We start from the raw sequence: 22,354 nt of genomic DNA on the forward strand, positions 1-22,354 counted from the left end.
GACAACGGTGCTGTGCCCCAGCGGTGTGCTGTGGGCTGGCTAATCCTAGAACTCCTCACTAGCTTTGGGATAGTAAACCCACGATTTCAGACACATGTGACATTGCGGAATGAAATCATGGCCAGCTCTAGTCCCTAATTCCCGATTGTCTCACAATAAGCAGATGGTCCCTTCTTTGCCGTCTGCCGCCGTCTTCCTGGCCCGCTTGAGAGATACCCAGTCAGTTAACCGCCGGCGAGGACCGGGGCTGCTCGTAGTCGCCGTTCCGCCTAGCTCTGAAGCGTGGAGCCCGGCCAATTGAGATTAGGGCAGCTGTTCGAAATAAAGGGGGTAAAGGGGGGTGGGAGGAGGAGATTTCAGGGAGCAGCCACCGGCCACTAGAGCAGGGCAGAGACCGATTAATTCGGCTCAGGCGGGGTATATAACCGTGGCGGCCAATTACGGGGAGGGAAGGACACAAGTGAAGGCCCTCGAGATGAAGAGGGCGATCCCGGACCTGTGATCATGGACATGGTTCTGGCTTCAGTACCCGGACCCTTCAACACAGTAGGTATCTCTTACCCTCACTCTAACTCTCCCCATGAACTAGTTCACTAGATGACTGGAAAGAAATCTTTCTTTTCCATGATTGGTTCGTAGAAATCTCCCATAACCTCCATTCGAGGTTCTTAAGGGAGTACCTGTGAGCAGCGAGTGATGAGGATCTTCGTTATCTCATCGTACGTGCATGACTAGCCGTCCTCTTTCGTCCTACACGACCGGGAGTGACGCCAGTGTGCTTTTTTCTCTCTGTTTCCTTTTTCTCGATCCCTTTGTGAGACCATGGGGAAGAAGAGCGTGGGTGTGACGCGAGGCTCAGGGTCCGAGGGTTGGGTGGGAAACACGTCTACCATCCACCCACACCCGTAAGCCCGTCGCGTACGTGCCGCCGCCATCGAAGGAATACTGCCGGCGATTTGCGACATGTCGACAACTCCGGTCTGGAGCCCTTTCGTAGCAACGGCATATATGTACGTCATTGCTATTGGACAGCCAGCGCTCTAACCTCTCACACCGGGTGCCCGTACTGGTTCGTCGGCCAGCCCTATGATCTTGGAGGTGTGTCCAGGGATGAAGGATAGCGAGTAGCCGGGCACTGGCCCCTGCTGGGCGAGAGGAAGGATCGGGTGTTGGTGCTGCTCATCGACGCCCACATCTCGGCTACGGTCCAATCTGAATGTGGGGACGGACAGACGTGATTCTATACTTGATCGCCCCCGCGGAGCTTCCTTGTCTCTGCCTGTGCCGCAGCGAAGCTGGCCGACGAAACGTCAGAACAAGGACGGGGAGTGGCCAGGAACCGACCCGCGCCCAGAGCCCGAGGCCAAGAGACACTCGAGAGGATATGACTCTTCGTCGATTTCTTGAGGCAACGGCGGAGATGAAACTGACCGCTCCCGATGCTCTGCGTGAGATGTTCAACGCAAAGCGCACCTGGATGCAGCCTTGGCAGCCAACGCCACTTCTCCCCATCACCAGAAGAATTGAGGCTTAACTACCTGCACAAACGCGCTCGTCACCAGGCTGTGCGATGTGCCATGCATGCCATTATAGCATCGGAGACGAAGTCGATTCCGAAAGTGAAAAAGGGTACCAAGGACAGCAGGGGGGCAGAGGAAAGCGGGCAAATTAACCCTAGTCAGCACCGCCGCACCGGTGCAGCGACCCCCAACGGTTTAAGGCGCTTACCCGGCAGTCTCGTCTGGTTCGTTCTCCAGCGTGCGATTCGTGGCGGATCAGCGGTGGCCTGCTACATGCGTCATGCGACGCCCAAAAGAAAGACCGACAGTTCGACCTCAGTTTCGTTTCGAGAGGGGAGGGGGGGGGATAAGCGTAGCCACGGCCGCCTCGCGGGGCCCGAACGTCTTGGGGGAGGGAAACCGTGGGCCCGAAAATGAGGCCCAGGCTCGGAGGGTCCGAAGAGGAAAGGAAATAGAGGAGGAGAGATCGAAAGCCGGGGGGAACGATGTTTCTACAATGAAGCGGGATTACTGAGTACGAGTATGCCTTGACACTACTTGCGTGCTTTTTTTTTTTTTTTACACTCACCACCCTAAATTGATAGCTAGCTTTCACCTAAACAGAGAAGATGCCCGGAGATCACCATGGCGTGTTTGGAACGGCGTCATCGCATATAACTCCGACGGTGAGGAGGGTGAATATTCGCATTGGTAGATGAGCGTGGCACCACATAATCTCCCGCTGCGGTGGCGTTTTCGGGCGAAACGCGGCTCGAGATGCCTTCCTGGATTTTCCAAGTTTCGTCCTTCTTTGTCCGTTCGAGATACCGACTGATTCACTGTGTAGTTGCCCAATCCGTCTTGCTTGCTGTGCGCGCCACCTCCCATTCCCATCCTTACTTATGACTTGCTCGGCGCGGTGAAGGATACCTATATAGAAGGTTCTATTTTAACCTATGTGTACTGTCCCGGGGAACTTCAAGGGCATCGCTCGCTAGCTAAGCAGGAAACGTGTTTGCTCCTTGCGCGCGGCCCCCTTTCTTTCTTTCTTGGTTCCTCGCCTCCTCGCTTTGGCGTAACTGTAGGAGAGAATGTCAGCTTTACCACGAGGCAAACCCAGATCCCCCTGGTTGTGTATCCACCTGCCTGATGACAACTTGCTTCTGGCAACGTTCTCGCTCCCACGGTTGTGTGTGTTGGTCGAGGACGTCCCAACAGCCAAATCGTCGGACCCCCCTTATTGGACCACGCCATGTGATTAAGGACTCTTCTTCGCCCTACCAAACATCCTCGATACGTTTCTGACGGGTAGGGGCTGGGTGAGCAGAACGCCTATTTTAGCAGGAGAAGGACGGGAAATAGAACAGGAAGACGATGAATAGGTACAATGTGGGGGAAACCTGTAGATCCCGTCAAGGAAAACGAGATCCCGCCGCTCAACTATGGTTTGGGTAGCCCTGTCGTGTCTGGCATAACACTCTAAGATTGCTTAATGTTGTAATCGTAATCTAAGCACGGTATCTTGGAGGCGTTCGCTGGGCTCGGTGAGGTAGGGGGTGAAGCGAGAGCAAACCCAAGGAGCTATCTTCCTGCTCACCCAAACAGAGATAAAGCACTGGCTCCTCGTCGTGACACCGCGGGATCTCCACGCGGCCATGCTGGGAAGCTCCCAGGAGGCACAGCTAGGTAAGCATGCGGCCCACGATCCAAGCGTCGTTCAATCTGCTATAGGCTATCGAAAAGACGAGCCAACAGCTCTGTTATACATTTGCTGTCTTATTCTAATCTATTTTTGCTCCGGGCTGAGACAAGTCCCGGCGTTGTCCGCCCAGCAGCCGTGTGTGTATGTGTACAGTCGCCAGCGCGTGTAGTGTCATCCGGGAATTGGGCTTCTGGTGAGTCCCGGGGGGCCCTAAGGTACCTAAAGAGGTCCAATCTGTCTGCTCGGTGTTGTATCCTCGACTTTTCGGCCGAGTTAGACGAAAGGGAGAGGCTGTAATGTGAAGTATGGCCAAGTAGCTAGGTCAGACCTGTATCACCGCGGATCCCAAACCCGGGGAGAGCGACCTTCAAGTTACTCTACCTTTTCTCGTTGATTTACGATGCTTATTTCGGCAACTATCCACCAAGACACAGGTAAAGCTGTCAAGTAATTACTGGATGTCTCCCCGGTCCTGAGCCCTCTTACACCCCCCACCCCCCCAACACACCCCCCCTATCTCCCTCTTCACCCTCCTTCGATGCCCCGTGAGTGACGTGACAGCAGAAGCGACTGGCGTAGGGGCCTACCGTTCGTGCTACGTGTGCTTATGGAGCGTGAGATTTAACCACGTTTCAGAGGCCGGCATATATTTCCGTGGTTGACAGGTATCAACCTCCGCTTTCACTCCTGACCCTGTGCTCCTCCTTCTCTTCCATTACTCTCAAATCCTCCTCTCAACCTAGGTCTACGACTACTTGCCCTATTAGCGCAGGAATCTCGGTATACATATGCTCGTGCTTAGTGTGATATCGTAGTTTAGGATGTCGCATTGCATACGCGCCGCGGCACACTCGCTACGCGTTGCACACACAACCTACTCTAGTGGGAACCGAGGATTGGTGAAGTACCGGAACTGGAAGCACGCTGGAGGGGATAGAGAGAGGGCAGGTACAAATATGTACATACACGTGTAGGAGTCGAATCACGGTTGCATACTGTGCAGTGAGGGCATGTGGTCAAGGGGTACCTGTGTGTAAACATCCAGGGCACCCAGGATGTTTATACCAACCACCCCTGGACCTCAAATCCCGCCAGCTAAACCCCTAACCCCGTACAGAAGGAGGACGGGGTGAAGATGAAGATGACAGAAGCTACCGTTCCTGGCGGCAAAGCAGTGGTTGAGCGCTTCCTGTTTATTCTGGTATGGTCAGAGAGAACAAGACAGCCCCTGAGATGAGGGCCAAGCAGCTGCCCCTATGTACTGTACAAGGGCCCCATAGCTATGTATGTTATATAGCCAGGCCCTCTTCCATCAAGCTGTCAGGCTCATACACCGGCCAATGACCGACGGTTACCTTTCAGCAGCAATAGGGGGGTCTGGCAGCAGGGGCGGGGGGAGAGAAGCCAGAGAGATACACTAAAGTATCTATCTACCTGTCCACGGCATCGCCATGCAGGCTTGAAACGACGTGTTCAGAGCTCATTTATCCGAGAAGGGATCAATGTCACCTCTTCCTCGCATGCTTTGTTTCCTCTGCCGTACCTACGCCTATCCGGCCGGCGGCTTGTATTTGCATATGTATGTGTACGTGTAGGTGTCAATCTGGACGAAGACAAGGTCTCTCCGAAGTGGAAGAAGGGTCATATTTCCGGCGGTAACAAGGATCGGCCGAAACGTAGCTGGGCTGGACAAGCTATTATTTCAAATACCCTCTCGCCCAGCATCCCGCATTGCCGCCGTTGCTATTTTCTCCCCGATTTCGATCGTCTCCATGTGCCCACTACGCGCAGACACCCCAAGTTCTAGCTAGGCGTGTCCCGCCTGATCCGCTTATCTACGCTTTAGAGACATTTATATCAACCGGGACGTTAGTGAGCCTACGTAGATAGACACGCGGGTATCGTGAGGGTTCGACCCCAACCCGGCGTCCGTAGATGTCATGACTTTGATATTCTAACCTCGAAGAAAGACGAGTTACAAACTGTCTCAAGCATCCTTGCCACCTTCCCATACCCTCCTAGGTAGATTATGTGTACGTTGACAAGAATACGATCACTCCATAGGTTCAACGTATCGTATGCTGCTCGGCCACCAACCGACCAGCACCAGCCTGCGATCTAGTTCCTATTCTCTATCGTCTTCGAGAGCGTAGTCCCTTCCTCCGCGCCGTGTGCACTCTACCTATATGACGGAGCCTTAGCTATGGTCGGTTCGACGATAGACCGTCTCCTACCGAGCTCAGGGTCACTTGATACATCGGTCACTACTACGTGGGCTGCCCCGGCTCAAGAAAACACGGTTGGAAGCAATGCAAATCAACAATTTTAATCCCGTACCATGTCCCGAATCGATTCTAACTACACGATCACTGGGCATATTTCGGAGTGCACCATTTATCGATACATCATATATAAGCGTCCCTCAGTCAAGACCCCCCGAGGCACCTTCTGTAGGTGCCCCTTTTTATCGGTATCACGTATGATGCGGAGGGGTATTAAGCCATTTCTTCCCAGTCGTATCTCCTCATTCGTGAATATGCCCGTGCTGGGGATACCCCCCAAGATTGAACGTAAATAGAACCCACTCCAGGTGGCCGACGAAATGAACAATCTCCGCTCACGCCTGCCTCTACAAGGGCTATATTCTGATACCTGCTTCGTTCCGCCTCGTACTCTTCGTGCCCTCGAACGATGACGCCGAGGGCGCGCTCGTCCCTCAGCTCGCTATAAGCGTCGCCGGAATACGAGAGCCGAGCCTCCTACATGCCTTCCAGGGGTTGGGCAAACGTATAGTTGAAATCCAATAAGCCGTCGAGCATCCAGTGTTGAGGGTCGAAGAAATCGTAGTTCGCGTCGCTGCCGTAGCCTATTCCGATCATACTATTTGCGCCCGTGTTCAGGCCGTGGGGAGCCGTCGGGGTTATCGCGCCGTTAGTCGCCGTGATGGACGTCAGGTTTGCGATACTATTGTGCGGCAGGAGCGTGCTGTCCATATGGGTCGAAGACGCTGAAGACTCGTTAGCTGAGTCTGGGTTAGTTGGATGTTTGAGGGCTGCTCAATATTAGTAAGTAGTACTCCAGGCTGCGAGAGCATGGCACACATTGACAGCGGGGCCTCGGGGGGGGGGATAGGAACACCTTACCGTCGAGCGTGCCACGTCCTTGAGCCTGGTACTCCTCCCTCCAGCGCCAGATGGAGTCGAAAACGAGGCTCATACTATGCCTGCATCGCACCTTAAGCTGAAGACTATCGTCGATAACCGCCGCATCGTCTTCGTGTAGCGAGGTGTTGCTGCTGCTGTCGAGTCGCGCGCCGTTCCACATCTGAACCATGAGCTCCGCCAGGCGCCATTGCAGATCGTTATCTAAGACGCTAGTCGAACGGATCGCATTGATCGTCTTGTGGAAGAGGGTCCGCCCCCTATCGAAATCTATCGTCCTCGCGAAGAAGGATCTCATCAACTTTAACAGAGCAAACCCGGCGGCGACGAGCATCTGCTGGATGTAGTTAGTGGCGTACAGTAAGATGTGCTGGTTCGAATCCAAGAACAGGAGATCTAGGAAGGAGGTGATGGCCCGCCACAGGCCCATCAGGTCGTCCATGTAGCCGGGCGTGCTGCTCGAGTCGAAGAAGCCAGCGAGACGAAGATGCACATTAGCAGCAGTCAAGTGGATCTCCACAATGGGCGAGAGATGCTGGGATAGGATTGACGCTTGTAGTTCCTGAAAGTCCCGACGATACACCCGCATCAGCATCGCCCTGTGCTCGTCTCCAGCCACGCCTCTGGGGTCGCTCGCATTACTGTACATTTCTTTGGAGACTTTGTCACAAAATCGCTCTATCCTCAGCCTCGCCTCCAGTTCGGGCGACAGGGTGAAAGGGCCGTCTTCGCCTGGCCGGATAGCCAGCGTCCAATCGTAGAGCGTCGTCGCAGGCTGGCCGTAGCCGGTGCCTATCGATTGGGCGACAATGTTGCACACAGCCCACGTGGTGACCCTATCATGGAGCTGGTCCTTGTTGAGTTCGACGGAGACGCGGGAGAAATCCTGGGTATGATTCGGCCGATGTAGGCCGATACCGGTAGCAGCTTTCATCATGACGCCGCCTAGTATGTGGGTGGGATCGGCCGTCGTCGTGCTCGTGGGCAGCGGCCAGGTGCAGAGCAGACAGAGCGCCTTGACGACGAAGTAACTGTTCGGTACGTCGCCTACGGTGCTCCATAACAGCCGATTCAGGGGGCCGCTCGACAGCTCGTGCAGGATACCGGGCTTGGGATGGTAGCGGCGGCAGGCGATAGCGATGATGGTCCAGAACAGCAGGGCGTGTTGTTGGTAGTAAAGGTCAGGGGACTGATGCTCGTTGAGGAAGGGGAGGAAAGGGTGGTAGCAGGTGAAGAATTCCTGGAATAGACCGTGGACGTCCTGCTCGGTCAGCCTCACTGTCTCAAGCTCGTAGGCATAATGGGTTGCGGCCAGGCTATACGAGCCGCCCCGCTTGAGAGTAAGAAGGGAGGTGACAGCCTCATCGGAGCCCATGAGCGATGGGTTTCGGGTATGCGAATACGCACTGTTTGCGACGGGGGATTGCAATTGGGATTGCAGGTCTTCGTCGTCCTCCACCACAAAACCCTGAGATTTCGCTTGTGCTATCTTGCGCCGCAGTCGGTCGATCTCCTTTTCCATCTCGGCATGCTTGGACCTCTTGCCGATGCGCTTGAAGTTGGACTCGATCTTGCATTCCAACTTCAGACGATTACACCTCGAGCAACTCTGGAACGGATCTTGCACGACATCGCACCTGAGCTTCTGCTGCCTGCACTCATTACACGCTCTGTACGAAATCGATTGTCAGCCGCTGAAGCGCACACGCGCAGAAGGGAGGTACATAGAAAGCAGCATAGAGAACTCGCACGCACGCGCACGGGAAGGTATATAGACGGGTGAGCAGTAGGCGTGCATGTGCGCGTATATACACATGCGTATACGGGTATGTGAGGTATGTATAATGTAGGGACAGGCAGTCGTACTGGCACGGGGTATGTGTATATATGGATGTAATGTGCGCGCGCACGTCTACGCGGAGATCGTAGATGGGAAGAGGAAGGGAAGAGCATGGCGAGGAAGTTCATGATTGTTGGTGTTTTTTTTTAATATCCGATTGGTGACGTACCGCTTGACGCCGGGTTGCCTCTTCTTCTCGGGTTCTGCGAGCGACTGGTCCTCATCGCCGATAACGCTGCCGGGGCTGCTGTCGCCTCCTCCACCACCGGTGCTGCGCTTCCGCTTCATGGAGCCATGGCGATGTAAGCTCACAGGGCTGGTAGGGCTTGTGGACGGGGCCGAAACGGCGCCGGTAACCGTGTGGCCATCCATGCAACGCGCGCAATTGGCAAATGATATCGAGGGGGAGTGGCAAGGCCGCGGGACGAGGCAATTCCCTGGCTATCTATCCCTAGAGTTCCGTATATACCGCCGTACTAGCCGAGGCTGGGGGGGGACGGGGGGTGGGAAGAGTTGGCTGAAGCTGTGTGGTGCGGTCTGCGTCAAGGTCAGGTCTGAGACCGATCACGGAAGTGAGCAATGCAATTGAAGAGGGAGGGAGGGGAGGAGGGGAGCGAGAGAGGGGTGGCGGCCGGACTAATAGCGATAAGAGAGCGATACGCGGAATAAAACAAAATATAAAATAAAATAAAAAGAGCGGGAGGTGAATTGGAGCGGGAGAAGGCGACGGGTTGGCCGTTTGGGGGGTGTGTGTGTCAAAGGGAAAATTTGTTTCTCGTCGCTAAGCAGGCGCGGGGTGTGGCAAGCAACGCGTGGCGGCAAGGGAAAAAAAAAAAAAAGAACGAGAAGGAAAAAAAAAGAAGAAAAAAGAAAAGAAAAAGAAACAGGCTGGGCGGATACGTGGAGGGTTCAATATATGCGTGGATACCGACCACATATAATGTGTATATGTAGGTATATACCTATGGATGTGTGCGTGTGTGTGTGTCTGGGTCTGTGTGTACTTACGTGGTGTGGGATGCAGAGGAGAGAGAGAGCAAGGACCCTGTGTGCTGTATGTACCTTTATACCTTAGGTAATTATAATCAATACGCAGCCGGGCACGCAGCAGCAACCTCAAGAGTCATCCAAGACCCGGGCAGGTATTAAATTGTGAAGTGGGCGAGAGGGCCGGTGACAAGAGAGGAGATAGAAGCATATGGCGAAGTAAGTAGTAACGATATAGGTTATCTTAGGCAGGTATAGAAGAGAGAAAAGAATAATTAGAGTAGAAGTCGGAGGTGGGAAGCTCCTCTGCTTTCCCCTCTATCCTTCTCCCCCTCTCTCTCTTCCTCCCTCCCTCTCTCTCTCTCTCTTCTCCTCGCTCTCTTTGCTCTTGCTCTTCCTCTCTTCCTCACAGGCGGGGAGGAGTCATCGCTACCAGTAGATGTTAGGCAAGCTAGGTAGGCGGGAGCTATGCAGGAGGAGAGAGCGTTATGTCGGTAGGCAGGCGATATAACGTCTTAGAGTCTTGGGCTTCGGCAGGTTGGCGCAGGAGATGCGGCGGAGTGAGGAAGTAGGAGGACCAGTAGGTAGGTAGTTTAGGGGAAGATGTATGTAGGCGACAACAGGCGATTTGATGGGTTGTAAATGGGGAGGTCGCAATTGACCATTGAAAGGGACTAGGTTCAATTTCGACCTCGTTAAAAAAAACCCCCCCCGGGATGATGCACGGCGCGCATTGGCTGGGTAGATTAGCTAACACACACGGCGCCGGCGCAGCGAATCGTCGAGGTCCTAAAAGGTACGCATATACTATCCGCTCTCTACACGGCTAGATTAGTGTACGCATGCCTTGGGCACATATAATAGCGAAGCACATAATACCTAGCTGCCTCCTAGCTGGCTGGCTACACACTCATACGTACATTGGTCCGGCCTGCCCATGCGAGTTAACGGGACCAGATACGTCCGTAGCCAACCTATAAAAGGCCGGCGAGAGGAGAGAGGAATGCGTTGTTGTTCCCACCACGATTGGATGTACTTACTACTCTCAGAGGCTCTTCTTGCTCTCGCAACGGTCTCTCCTCTGGAGTCGGGCGCCTTCCAACGACGAGTCGAATGAGGGGTCGTGGAGCTGCACTTTACCCTTCTTGGCACACGGGATACTTGGTAAGGAAGGTCATCCCGGTCGGGGGTGGTCAGGTGCCCGCACGCCAATTTGCTCCTTCAAATGGGGACCCCTGCCAGCTCACGGCCTGCTTCTCGCGCGCAGCTCAGGGGCATAGAGTCCTCTTGCGTCCTGTAGGCCCACCTCGCAGACTCCTTACATGTGTGTAGGTGCCACCGGCCGCGAGCCTGGCCGCGCTCCGTCGCCGTCGAACTTCGCGTCGTGTCATCCCGTCTCGCCCTCCCTCGGACGACGGTTCCTGTAAGCTGTAGGCGTCGCGAGGTGAGCAATTGATTCCGGCGTGCTCTGGCAATGCGTGGTGAAAGTGGGAACCCGGTTCTTCGCAGGTGGCAGCTCGGATCTAACCCCAAGGAGGTGTGCCTGAAAGAGGTGGATCCCCCGGCTGCTGCCAGAACTTGCCCGCTAGCGTATAGGTGACGTACCTAAGGGTAGAGAGCAGGTACCTGAGAACAGAGAGGAGGTACCTACATAGGTGCCTAACCTTAGGTAGGGTAGGTGACTGAGAGGGGAGGGACAGCAGACGCCTTCCTATGCTGCGTACCTCCTAACTTACCTGGAGTGGGAAGGCAACCTCTACCATGCGCTAGGGTACCTACATCTACTTCCAGGTACTGCGCTGCATTTCGCAACCGCCCAAAGCCACACCGAACTCTTGCGCTTTTCGGCAACCCGCCTCAAGTACGGAGTCGCATAGCTACAACTGGGAAAAAACCCCACTTTTCGGTCGAACGCCCCAGTTTTATCGTCTATACATACGCCCCCAATAGGAGGAGGTATGTATGTTTAATGCAAGTCCCCGATAGCTTAATATCATACTCGTAGTAGCTTGTATATGTACGAATAGAGTTATAGGTTACCGCTTTACGAGCTACCCCTTCGCGAGCCCCTCTTCGAGCCCCTCTTCGCGAGCTGGGTATTTTACATAAGTTTCCATATAAACGATTTATCCCCGTAAAAAAAAACAGGGAAAAATCAGAAAAATCGGAAATTTACTTACGTAATTAATTAACTTAGTTAAATTAATATATAAATTTTTCGGATTTTTCGCTTAGTAATATAAGAAATTATTTATAATTTAAGGTTTTTTAAAACTATATAAATAATTTACTATATAATTTATTAATAAATCTATTAATTATACTTTATATCGGCTTCTTAACCTATTTCTTTTACGGTACTAAAGTAAATTCATTACCTAATCCTTTATATTATAAATAAAATAATAGTTAAGATTACGTAAACTTTTTAAATTTTTTTTAATCTTTATTAAATTAATTAAGTCTTAAAAAACGTTAATTTTTAATATTCTTTTTTAGAACCTCTTTATATAGAAAAATAGAATAATTAGAAAGGTAGAATTCTTACTATAAAAATAGGTACGATTTTAGAAAGTTTTAACCTATTTAAAAACGTAGTTTTCTTAAAATAATAAATTGAATAAAAACGAAAATGAAGAATAAAAATAAGATTACATAATACTAGTCTTTTTTTATTTATATAATAAAGTATTAGATACTAGACCTACTTTATTACCGTAAAAAAAATAAGTAAATATATTAATATAAGTATAGTTAATAGGGTTATTAGTAAATTATATAGGAAACTGTTAGCATAATATTAAAAAACCTTAAATCGTATATAACTTCTTATATTAGTAAGTAGAAAATTCGAAAAATTTATATATTACTTTAATTAAATAAATGAATAAATAAATAAATAATTAATTAATTAATTAATTAATTAATTACGTAAGCAAATTTCCGATTTTTCCGATTTTTTCTAGGTTTTTTTTACGAGGATAAATCGTTTATATGAAAACCTATATAAAATACTCGGCTCGCGAAGGGGTGGGTAGCTCCTTCCCTATGTGTAATTGAATATTCAACCTGCACCTTCCTACCTACCACACCCCTAGGGTGTACGTACCGAAAAGTGGAGTTTTTTCCCAGTTGTAGCTATGCGACTCCGTACTCAAGCTGTCTTTCCCTTGGTTACGACGTGAGACTGCTGGCCTGTGCAGACTTCGCCCAGTGTTTAGCCGACCTGGCTCAAGCAAGGGATGGTCCTGCTTCGGCCTCGCCTCCGATCACCTTGCATATATCATCAATTCGAATCCAACTACACCCTTAAACCTCAGCCAAGTGCCAATCGTGATCTTGGATTTCCGTCTCGCGGATGCTTCCTTCGCAGAACCCAACTCCGTGTCACGCCGAGTCTGCCTTCTTCCGGGTCGCATCCGCGTCGTCGTCGGCCGAGATGGCAGCTGAGCAGCAGAGCCACCCGCAGCCAGAACCACCAGAGCCATCCCAGCCGCCTCAGCACCAGGCGCGCCGAGAGATGGTGAGGGGACGATTGCGACCGCCGTCCAAGCTGCCCGCACCCAGATCGTATACCGTCGCCAGGCCGTCCATCAGCGAAGTGACGATAAGACGTCCGACCGACCGACAACTGCCCCGTATGTGCTGCCGCGTGTTAAACCTGACCCCGACTCCGACCGCGTATTAATACTATGTCCAGCGGTTCCTGTCGAAATCTCATCCGCGGGAGTAGTTCAACCGTTCGTGAACCCCGCGGTTCTGGAACGCCGCAGACGCGCTGGCGGGCCGACTTAAGATTATACCTACCTGTAACCCCGAACGCTCAGGCGGAGGCCTTGAATGTAGACCGCACCGCGTCCTCGTCGTTTGCTGCCTCTTTTCGGGTCGGTGAGACGATGTCTGTCTAGACGTGAAGTCGTGAATTGCGGGCGCAGTATCGACCGGTTCCTATCCTTGTCGGCTGGGTTGGACCAAGCCCCGGATGCGGGGCGCACCACCACGGTACGCCTAGCACAGGCGGCGTGCCACACCTCCATTGCCGATGGTATGCTCGGACCGGGCCTCCTGGAGCGTTGCCATCACTCCTCTCATATGGAAATCTCTATGTGACTCTGCCCGATGCAAGCTCCAAGCCACAGCATCACGAATGCCGTCGCTCATTCGTCCTCTTCTGGCACACGCCGCCGATCTACAGAGCTGCATAAGGGGCAACTTGGTACACGATGCCGCCTTTAACCATGAAGCATCCGAATTCAGTCTGAAACGGCGACGTGCTGCATATGTTTAGCCAGCTCATCCGACGGCCGTGTGTACGCCTGCATAGATGCAGAGGGACACCAGATAAGGCCTCCTATCGATGCCCAAAGGCTCTTTTAGGAAGGAGACATCCCAGCCTTTCCTATAGTTTTCGCGGCCTGCTACTGGATGAGGGCCCCCCGACGGACGCCTCCCGACGCAGGAAGCGGACAACAGACAATGAATTCGCTTACATATATGGGGACTGTTCAAGCAGAGAAGCGTTCCTCGCATCCAAACTCCATCGCCGCTTATGGGCGAGCGCACCAGTAGTGTCACGAGAATCCCGACTTCCTGACAGGGATGCAGAGATAGCGTTCCCCAAGAGAGGGCATATATGGATAGTCCTAGGGCCCAAACGTCATTGTCGATACTCGCTACACCACATCTAGCCATTGATATAGTCATCTTAGTTGTCGCGGACGCCCTCCGAATGCGCTTGGACAGGTTACCAAGAGCCACCCTTGGGAGACATGCGTATCTAATGACCACGCGAAGATTTATCAGAGATTGAGGAATTTCGCGATATTGCATGCCGGATAGATGATGAATTGGGCCCATTAACGCCAAGATGGCGGATACCCGCCCGACACACAAGCCCTCTCAAGCTGACGAGGCGCATAATTAGTCACATAACATGCCGATGTCCCCGGATGACAAGGCATAGTTAACTGCCGTATTACGCCGTCAGATGATTGTCGTTAACAAGACGTTGCCCCGAAGGAATATGGCGATGGTCTTGCGCGAGAGCAGGACAAATATAACCCCTAAGGAAGAGCGGGAGGGGGCACGCGTTTGCGACCGCAGAACCTATACCTACTTGGAGCATTCGCACCGCGCACCGCTCAATCAACCTTCATCGGTCCTCGATAGTACCATCTGTCACATGGGTTCGAATCCAGGACACCAGTTTTGTGGTCAAGTGACAACACGGGCACCCCGATAGGCTACCTGAATTCCCACCGATATGTACGACTACGTATACGTATGTACGTATGGAAGAAGGAGGGGGGGGGAGGGGAGTAGCTCAACGTCGCTCTCCGAGCATGCATAATCCCGTTCGGCGTAAGGGGGGGGGGGAGGGGAAGAGGCCATTCGTCACACATGAAAATGGGGTCTTATGTACGTATGTAGTAGAGATGGGGCTCCCAAGCAACCCCTGCTCCAGATCAACCGCTGCCGGATCCAGGTTGACGAGGGATGATCTCTGGGGCCGGGAAGGGGGGAGGGTTCTGCTCTCCTCTCCCCGAACTCCATGTACGTGATGTACGTATGCATGTACGCAGGATTGGAAGGGGTTGAGCCCAGGGCGCGTGCGTAGGTGTATGCCGCCACGGCCATCTACAGCCAGTCGCGGCGATCCACCACTTAACGAAGGCATGGCGGCGGCGGACGTCTGCTTACCTAGCCAAGCGGGCAAGGCAAGCAGGTTGTGGGGAGCCGGCCAAGTCCTCGATGCTGTACCGCTTGGAGTCGCGGCGCCGATGGGAGGGTCCCGTCTCAGTCCCAGTCCCAGTCCCAGTCCCAGTCCCAGATGCCCGAGGAAGCCAAGCATGTCTGTGTGTGTGTGTGTGGATAGAGAGCTAGGACTCTGCGGAACCGAAAAGCGTGCGTGATCGCCAAGTCTCTGGAAACCGCCCACCGGACCTCAGGGCACGCCTCTCTCTTGAGCAGAACCCACCGACGGGCCTCGCATGCTCCATCTCGCTGCTGCCCCTCACAACCACCCCCCCCCCCGTTTCCTTCCTCCCTTGCTTCCCCTCTCTTGTCCCGCAAGCGATCCCGGTTCCGTAGCATAGCGTCTAGGGGAGGAGGAGTCCCTTCTCGCAAACGAGGGATCATGATAGGGCCGGCTGCTTGGCTCGATGCGAAGCGTCGTCCTCGCCCACCAGCTCCCAACTTCTCCCGCGAGAGACCGACCGACCGACAAACAGGCAGAGCGGTACGGTGTCACGCTAACTAAGCTCGAGGAGACCATAGCCGGCGCAGGCTACATACACCGCATGCACGCTTGCTTGCTTGCTTGCTGTGCATGTACAGCCTCATCGGCGCGTCGAGAGAGGGGGGGGAGGGGTGGCGGCCAAGGAACACACGCCGTCCCGCAACGCCAGGGACGAGCCCGGGTCGGGATCGAGATCGCAGCAGCAAGCACGAATACGTAGCATATAAACACTTTAGATGCATTGTGGTCATGATCTATCCACATCCGCTCCCTCCCCCCCCCCCCCCCCCCCCGCCTCCCCCCTCCTCCTCCCAGGCCGCCTGCCTTGCTTCTCGCGGCGCCAGCCACCCGTTCCGTCTTCACGCCGAACGTCGTAACTCGTCAGTCAAAATTGCTCCGTCTCTTTTCGTATACCCCTGCTTCCAACCCGGTACATCGTAGCACCCCGGTATCACGCCTCGCCTCGCCCTCCGCGCCTTCGTGCCGTCTCGCCCGTCCCTCGTCGTCCGCTCTGCCTCCTCGCATGCGCCCTCTCTTTCTTTCATTTTGGACTCCGCAAAAAAAAACCCCCAAGGTGGACCAAGGTATATCGTATCGTAATCGCATCGCATCGCATCGTACCCGACGTGCTGCCCCGCCTAGCCAGTCATCCGTCCCCCAAAAGGAAGAAAAAAGAGCTCGTTCGCGATGGAAAAAAAAAGGACAAAAACAAATCCCTTTCTCGCATCCCTGCACGAATCTCCTCCCTCGATACCCGAGAACGGGAAAGGGAAAATAGACCCGGAAGCGACAGGCAGTAGATGAACAGGCCATCCGACCGGACCTGTCCAGAGAGGAAAAAGGCTGGGACGGGGCGTGAGGAGGAGGGGGCGACGTTTCGAACCCAAAAAAGAAAAAAAAAGAAAAAGAAGCCGGCCACGGACGCCGGGCCGGGGTTCCCGGGTTCGCACACGACATCATTACCGGATCCTCCGGCCTCTTTCCCCGATTTTTCGTCTGTTCCATTTCTTCGTGTCGTCCCTATTTACGTCGTTCCCGTCACGCTCGTGATCCTTCTTGCTTCTCGTCTCGTAAACTTCATCCCGCCCTCGTCATGGCGACTGTCTACGCGCCCTATAGTGGCTGCCCCCTCCGCTCCCGCTAAACAAGCGCTTCAGGCCCCGGCCGACCCTGTTGCCTCCCCCCCCCTCTGCCCCTTTCCCCTCCCCGTCGTCGTCGTAGGGCCCCCTCTCCTCTCCCTCTTCTCCGCCGTCGTAGTCGTCGTGCATCCCGCCGGGGCCGACGTTGCCGCCGTAGTGGGGAGCGGGCGGCGGGGTCGCCGCTCCTCTCGGCCCCGGTGGCATCGCCTGACGTCCCGCGCCTGACGCGGGCTCCTCCTCCTCCTCGGGCTCCGGCTCCTGCTCCTCGGGAGTCCCGGCGCCGTCCTCGCCTTGGTACTCGTACCACAGCCGCGGCACGAGCAGGCGGTAGGGCACCGTGATCCCGGCCGGGTCGCGCGCGTTGACCTCGACGTTGAGGCATACGTCGAGGCCCCCTGTGAGGTCGACCTCATATCGCGCCGGGCCATCCTTGCGCAGCTTGCGCGCGCTGAGACCCGTCGGCGTGCGATGGAACGGCTTCGGCGCCGGTTCCGCCATCGCCGCCGATACCGTCGCCGCGCGCCGTGGCACGTACGGCTCCGATCCCGTCCGCGTCGCGTGCTGGTAGTAGTGGTAATCGTAGTAGCGCTCGTCGCCGTCGTCGTCCAGGTCATCGTAATTGTCGTAGCCGTTGTTCTTGTGGTTGGTGTGGCTGTTAGTGCGCTGGCCCGACAGCGACACAGCTGCCGGCTGCGTGAGCGCACGCTGGGGTGCTCGCGCTGTGAAGAACGCGTCGTCGCCGGCCTCGTACTCGTCGTTACGGTGGGCCCCTGCTCCGCCGCCTCCGCGCAGCCCCATTGCCGCCGTCGCGTGCCCGCCGCTGCTGTGATGGTTACCCGCGAGGCCGACGATGGGCGCGGGAGCAGACACAGGCGGGTACACAGGTGCGTCGTATATGTCCTCGTCGCTGTAACCCCCCCAGGTGCCGTTGACGCCGCCGTCGTCCGGTTGGTCCATACTCATCCTGCCGCTCCCGCCGCCGAAGGCGGCGACGGCTGTCGTGCGCGGGCGCGCTGTCGAATCGACACGGCCGAGCGACAATGTGCGCAGGATCTTGCCTGGCCGCGAGTGACCATCGTCCGACGCGGAGGCACGCCGCCGTGAGAGCGAGCGTAGGAACCCGCCGCCGCTGCCGGAGACGGGCGGACGTGAGCGGTCTGTCATTTCGGGGCGGGGCGGGCCGCGACCACGGCGGCTCCCAGAGAGAGAGAACCTGCGGAACAGGCCGCCGCGACTTTCCGGCGGCGTGATCCCCGAGGCCGGTTCGAAGGCCTCGGGCGGCGGGGTTGAGGGGGGGGTCTGGCCCGGCTGGTAGGGGCGGATGGAGCACCAGTTGCGGTGCGGCAGGAGGTGCTTGTTGTTACGGGGCTTGCCATCGACGTCGTGGGTGAAGATGGGGATCATGTCCTCGTCGGTCTCCTTGTCGAAGTGGTGGACCTTGTTGCGCTTATTCAGGATATCGGCCATGAGGTCCGGCGGCGGTGTATTGGCGATGGCGGATGAGATAATGTTGGGCATATACCGGAAGTCCTTGTGCTTCGCGAGCTTCTGTTTCGGGTTCGAATAGAACTGCCCGATCGCCGCTAGGTGTACATCCCCGCTGAGAATCGTGACCCGTACTGACTTGTCCGCTGCGAGGTCCTGCAGGTCCTCGATGACGAACCGCCGCTCATCCTTGTGGTTCTTCGCCGTCCAGTGGTCGTCGAGGTCGTCAAGGACTTCGACGCCCCCGTCGAAGTGGTTTAGGAAATTTCCCAGCATTCCCGTCTTTCCGAGCGCCTTGATCGGATCCATCAGCCGCGAGGTCAGACTAGAAGAGAAAAAGTTAGTGCTTGCTGCTTCCGGCTTTGATATTTGAGAGGACGAGAGCTACTCACATGGTTTCTAACCATACAAGCCGAGGATACGCGATAGGAACCCCTAGAAGTACGAGCAGGTGTTGCGTCTCGCCCTTGACGATCTCGTCGTAGCAGCGATCCATCAGCCTCTTCCATGTATCCTCCCGGACGACCTCGTCTCGTGTGCGCTCGGTCCGGCAGTCAACAGCAAGCAGCGCAGTGTTCCCGCCCAGGGACATGAACAAGCTGTGGCTCAGCTCGCGGATATAGGGTCCTGGCTTGAGACCTAGTGCCCAGCTCGGTTCCGTCTTTTCCGTTTCTCCGGGTAGGCTCTGGTGTTGGAAGAGCATGTAGTACTTGAATGCCACGTTTCCCAGGCCGGAGAATACTGGCGACTTCATGAAGTGATCGGGGTAGGAGCCGAAACCGTCTATGATGTCGTGGTCGTCGTACATGTTGACCATCGGGATCTGGCAGTTCGCTAGGCTGAATAAGCCCTGCGAGAACCACATCATGTACCTATTCAGGTAGAAATTCTCCATCTCGTCCTGCATGGCCGCGGTGAACGGCGCGTTGTTCTTGTGTAGTGGGTTCTTAATCTGCAGCCAGCTGCGGAAGTGCTTGGTCTCCTGCATCACAGCATCATTGTAGATCTGGTCCCCGCCTCCGATCATGACGTGGAACGGCCGTGTTTGATGGTTGTTAAGGACGTCGCGCCACATGGGATCGGGTCCGCTTAGGTCGTCTGGATTCACGCTCAGGCTGAATCCGTTGCAGCTGTACGACATGATGTTCATCGACTGGTTTCGAGCAGGTACCCAGAAGCCCGTAGCCGGACCGTGGTTGATACGATAGGCAATTCTTTGCTGCTCGTCGCGGAGCTCAATCTCGATGTTGAATCTCCAGAACGTGTGCCCCCGTTCGGCGTGTAGACGAAACCCGCGCACGTCTTTGTACCTCCCGAGTTTCTCTCCATCGACTAGTGTGCGCCTTTTGCGATTAGCAAAAGAGCCGGGAGGGTCGGGTGCGCCGTCGAAGTCGGGCGTAGATCTTGTGATCTCAAACAAGCCGTCATCAGGCTCGAGCATCGAGACATCCTTGCCTTCCTCTAGGTGTTCTACCGGTCGGACAAAGAGTGTCTCCCCCCGTCGACCGAGCTTTGGTATGCCGAGGATCGGATCCACATATTCCGGTAGGAGAGCCTGTTCGCTGCGTAGCTCTGCGGGGGGTGGTGGCAGGAGTTCGATTGGCTGGACGAAGAGACGAAGAATCGGCGGGACATCGTACGACGACTCAGAATCGCGGGTAACGATCATGATGCTGCCTCTCCACATGTGTCGGTCCGTGGTTGTGGCGTTAGCGTGATTTGCTTGCGCCGCTGGCTTTTCATGCCGGATCCCGCAATAACGTAGTAACGGCCCGCACTTGAGATACAAGGGTGGTTTGAATCGAGTCGGGCCCTGGGTGTCATCATATATTCCGTTGGAGGTCTCTGGCTCCTGTGGCCTCGCCGTGACAGTACCCCTACGCTGGCCTTCCCACCATGCCGTGCCCTTGTCGGCGCTCTCGGCGGGCTCGTCGCTAAGATCTAGCAGGGCGCCCGACAGCTTCCCAACCGTAGCCTGTTTCCACTCGTCCAGGTACTTAGGCGGCTGGTACATACCCCGGCCAGGTCTAAGCTTGCCCCGATGTAGATATCTGTAGAAGCCATGGCTATGGCCACTCGTATCCGACTCGTGGCCCTCGTCACTAAACGCTCGTGCCTCGTATTTTCTATCTGGGAATTTGACGGACTTCACAGGATTTCCGGCGGCAGCTTTGGGAACTTCCGTATTTCGTAACGATGACTGATAGGCGTGCTGCGACGGCGGTGACGGCTGGCCGTTACTGGACGAATCGGCGTGGCTAGGGGCGGTTGCTGCGACATACCCTTTCCGTTGAAGGAAGGGGTCCTCGAAGCTGCCTCCTTGAGCGACCTGCTTACCTTTAGCCGGAGGTCGATCTCCGTACTGTAGAGCAGAAGTCATCCCCCTCGCCGTCTCAACCCGAGAGTCGGCGGTTGCGGCGGTTACAGCGGCTGCGGTATTGGCATGGCTGATTTGCCCGTTCTCCCCTCCAGCCTGTGGGCCGCGTCTACCATAAGCCGCCGATTTCTCTTCCGAGTCCCTGCGCGCGCCGTACCGGGGATCGGCGGGTGGATTCTTCTTCAGTTTATTACTCCCACTCCGTGTGAGAGAAAAGCCCCCGCCCAAGGCGGTATTTGGCGACGTCGGCGAGCTACCGCCCGCATCTCTCGGGAGGTTGGCATCGTTCCTAGCAGCCCGCTCGCGAAAGCTCAAGTTACGTTGAGGCAGGTCGAACTTTTCGACCGAGATAACTTGCCGGCCCTTAGCAGCCGGAATCTGCGATTCCGGAGATGGGTCAGGTGGTGAATATTGCCTCGTCTCCTTCCGAGGCTTCTGAGACCACGATTCGTCTATTGCATCAACCGCCGAAGGCTGCGCCTGGATTGGATCGGCGACACCCGCCCGCTGGCCCCCTTCACGATCCCTAGCTGGACGCTTGTCTTTATACTGAGCCTGCTGAGGAATCGAGCGTTCTGGCGCAGGTTGAAGAAGCCCATCTCGATTTGAGACGCTATCTTTTCGAGTGGTTCGTTCTATCGCCCGCCGTTCGGCAGCCTCGACACGGGCTCGTTTCTCCTCCTTCGTGATGCTGTCGAGCGTAAGCTCTAGTCTCTGCAGCGGCGATCGATCATCCGCCCACGTCGGGTGTTGTGGCTGCGCGCTTAGCGTCGCTCTTCTTTTCGGCAGAGACGAGTCTGCGGGTGGCGTGTCGATAGGGTCTGTGTTTGCCGGTAGACGGGTGAAGGTAATTCTTTCAGGGTCATTGTCCCATTGTGTACTACTTCCTTTGTCTTCGTCAAAGGCCTGCCGCGACCGGTCCAGCACGGGTGCTCTAGCCTGCTTCTCGGCCGGTGGCGTGGCATCCTTGTAGAATGACTCGGATTCCATGCCTAATATTCGCGCGTGGGGAGATCCGTGTCCGTAAGCTGAAATCGGTGGCCCTGGGCGGCCGTCCGCGCTGTACGTGTAAGTCGGACTACCGATCCTATAAGGGTCCTTGTAGCTAACAGGAGGTGCTCTGGGGACTTCGGGGGCTGCTGGCGGAGGTGAGGTCGCAGCTCCGTAGAGGTTGTCGTCGTCGTCGTCGTCGTCGTCCTGGGCCCGACTGGTGCGTCTCTGGCGTCGCTCCTGCAGCTCTGAGCGGTATCGATTCTGTCCGTAGGGGAGAGACGGGGGACGAGGAGCAAGACTGGTGGCTGGGAAGCTGGAGGTAACGGGAGAGATGAGAGGACTGGGTGTGGACTCGGTTTGAAGAGAGAGTCGATTAGATCGCGACTGGGACTGGGAAGCGGTCTGATCCAAGGACTGTCTGCGATCAGTCTGGTCATAGTCGCCGGACATGCGACGAGCTTTGGATGGGGGCAATTGGCCCCAATACGGTGCGGACATGGCAGGCGGCGCCAGACAATTATCAGGCTCGGTGATGATTGGGCGCCAAGGCAAGACAAGCTGAAGTCGGAGCTTGGGGGGGTTGGAGGGACCTTAGGTGTGGTGGGCCAGGAAGCTCTCATCTGCGGGTGCCCATGATGGACAGACCAATGCTATGCAGACACATGCGACTCGAGAAGGGTAGCGTAGCGAGCAAGTAAAGCAGGGGAAGATGGGGATTCCAACCGATGCGGAGCAAGAACTAGAGCTATAAGTACATAGGATGGGCATGTACGTATGCATGTAAGTATGTGCTACGGGATACAGGATGTCTCGGACAGGTGTAGGGATTCATCGGAGCTCGAATGGATTGATCTCGATCCTAGGTAGGTTGGGGGAGTGGGAGGGAAGAAGGGGATTCGATATAATCACACCAGTAATAACGAATCGGCTGGG

The 22,354-nt window shown here is 55.2% G+C and overlaps 5 protein-coding genes across 5 annotated transcripts; 1 reads left to right on the forward strand and 4 right to left on the reverse strand.

The window, feature by feature from the left end:
* Window positions 1-5,501: 5,501 nt before the first annotated feature.
* On the reverse strand, window positions 5,502-9,209 carry GGS23DRAFT_561647 (uncharacterized protein). The gene is made up of 3 exons (XM_051515964.1): window positions 8,372-9,209; window positions 6,345-8,032; window positions 5,502-6,253 (listed from the first exon to the last, which is right to left on the reverse strand). Exons 1-3 carry the CDS (start codon window positions 8,572-8,574, stop codon window positions 5,961-5,963), a joined length of 2,184 nt encoding a protein of 727 aa, XP_051373463.1. The 5' UTR covers window positions 8,575-9,209; the 3' UTR covers window positions 5,502-5,960.
* A 3,140-nt stretch (window positions 9,210-12,349) lies between these two features.
* On the forward strand, window positions 12,350-13,017 carry GGS23DRAFT_561659 (uncharacterized protein). Its single transcript, XM_051515965.1, has 2 exons — window positions 12,350-12,850; window positions 12,997-13,017. The coding sequence occupies exons 1-2, from the start codon at window positions 12,548-12,550 to the stop codon at window positions 13,000-13,002; spliced, it is 309 nt and encodes a 102-aa protein (XP_051373464.1). The 5' UTR covers window positions 12,350-12,547; the 3' UTR covers window positions 13,003-13,017.
* Window positions 13,018-14,279: 1,262 nt separating this feature from the next.
* On the reverse strand, window positions 14,280-15,238 carry GGS23DRAFT_462072 (uncharacterized protein). The gene has a single exon (XM_051514127.1). The coding sequence runs from the start codon at window positions 15,038-15,040 to the stop codon at window positions 14,513-14,515; it is 528 nt and encodes a 175-aa protein (XP_051373465.1). The 5' UTR covers window positions 15,041-15,238; the 3' UTR covers window positions 14,280-14,512.
* A 484-nt stretch (window positions 15,239-15,722) lies between these two features.
* GGS23DRAFT_561664 (uncharacterized protein) lies at window positions 15,723-16,631 on the reverse strand (the record flags this gene model as incomplete). The annotated part of the gene is made up of 1 exon (XM_051515966.1): window positions 15,723-16,631. A coding segment is annotated over exon 1 (620 nt), but the record flags the coding sequence as incomplete, so codon positions are not given.
* Window positions 16,362-22,306, reverse strand: GGS23DRAFT_462120 (uncharacterized protein). Its single transcript, XM_051514128.1, has 2 exons — window positions 18,444-22,306; window positions 16,362-18,376 (listed from the first exon to the last, which is right to left on the reverse strand). The coding sequence occupies exons 1-2, from the start codon at window positions 21,917-21,919 to the stop codon at window positions 16,519-16,521; spliced, it is 5,334 nt and encodes a 1,777-aa protein (XP_051373467.1). The 5' UTR covers window positions 21,920-22,306; the 3' UTR covers window positions 16,362-16,518.
* Between the last annotated feature and the right edge of the window lie 48 nt (window positions 22,307-22,354).

The sequence above is a fragment of the Durotheca rogersii genome (assembly GCF_024521655.1).
Source record: "Durotheca rogersii strain YMJ 92031201 chromosome Unknown GGS23scaffold_6, whole genome shotgun sequence".
Classification (NCBI taxonomy): Eukaryota; Fungi; Ascomycota; class Sordariomycetes; order Xylariales; family Xylariaceae; genus Durotheca; species Durotheca rogersii.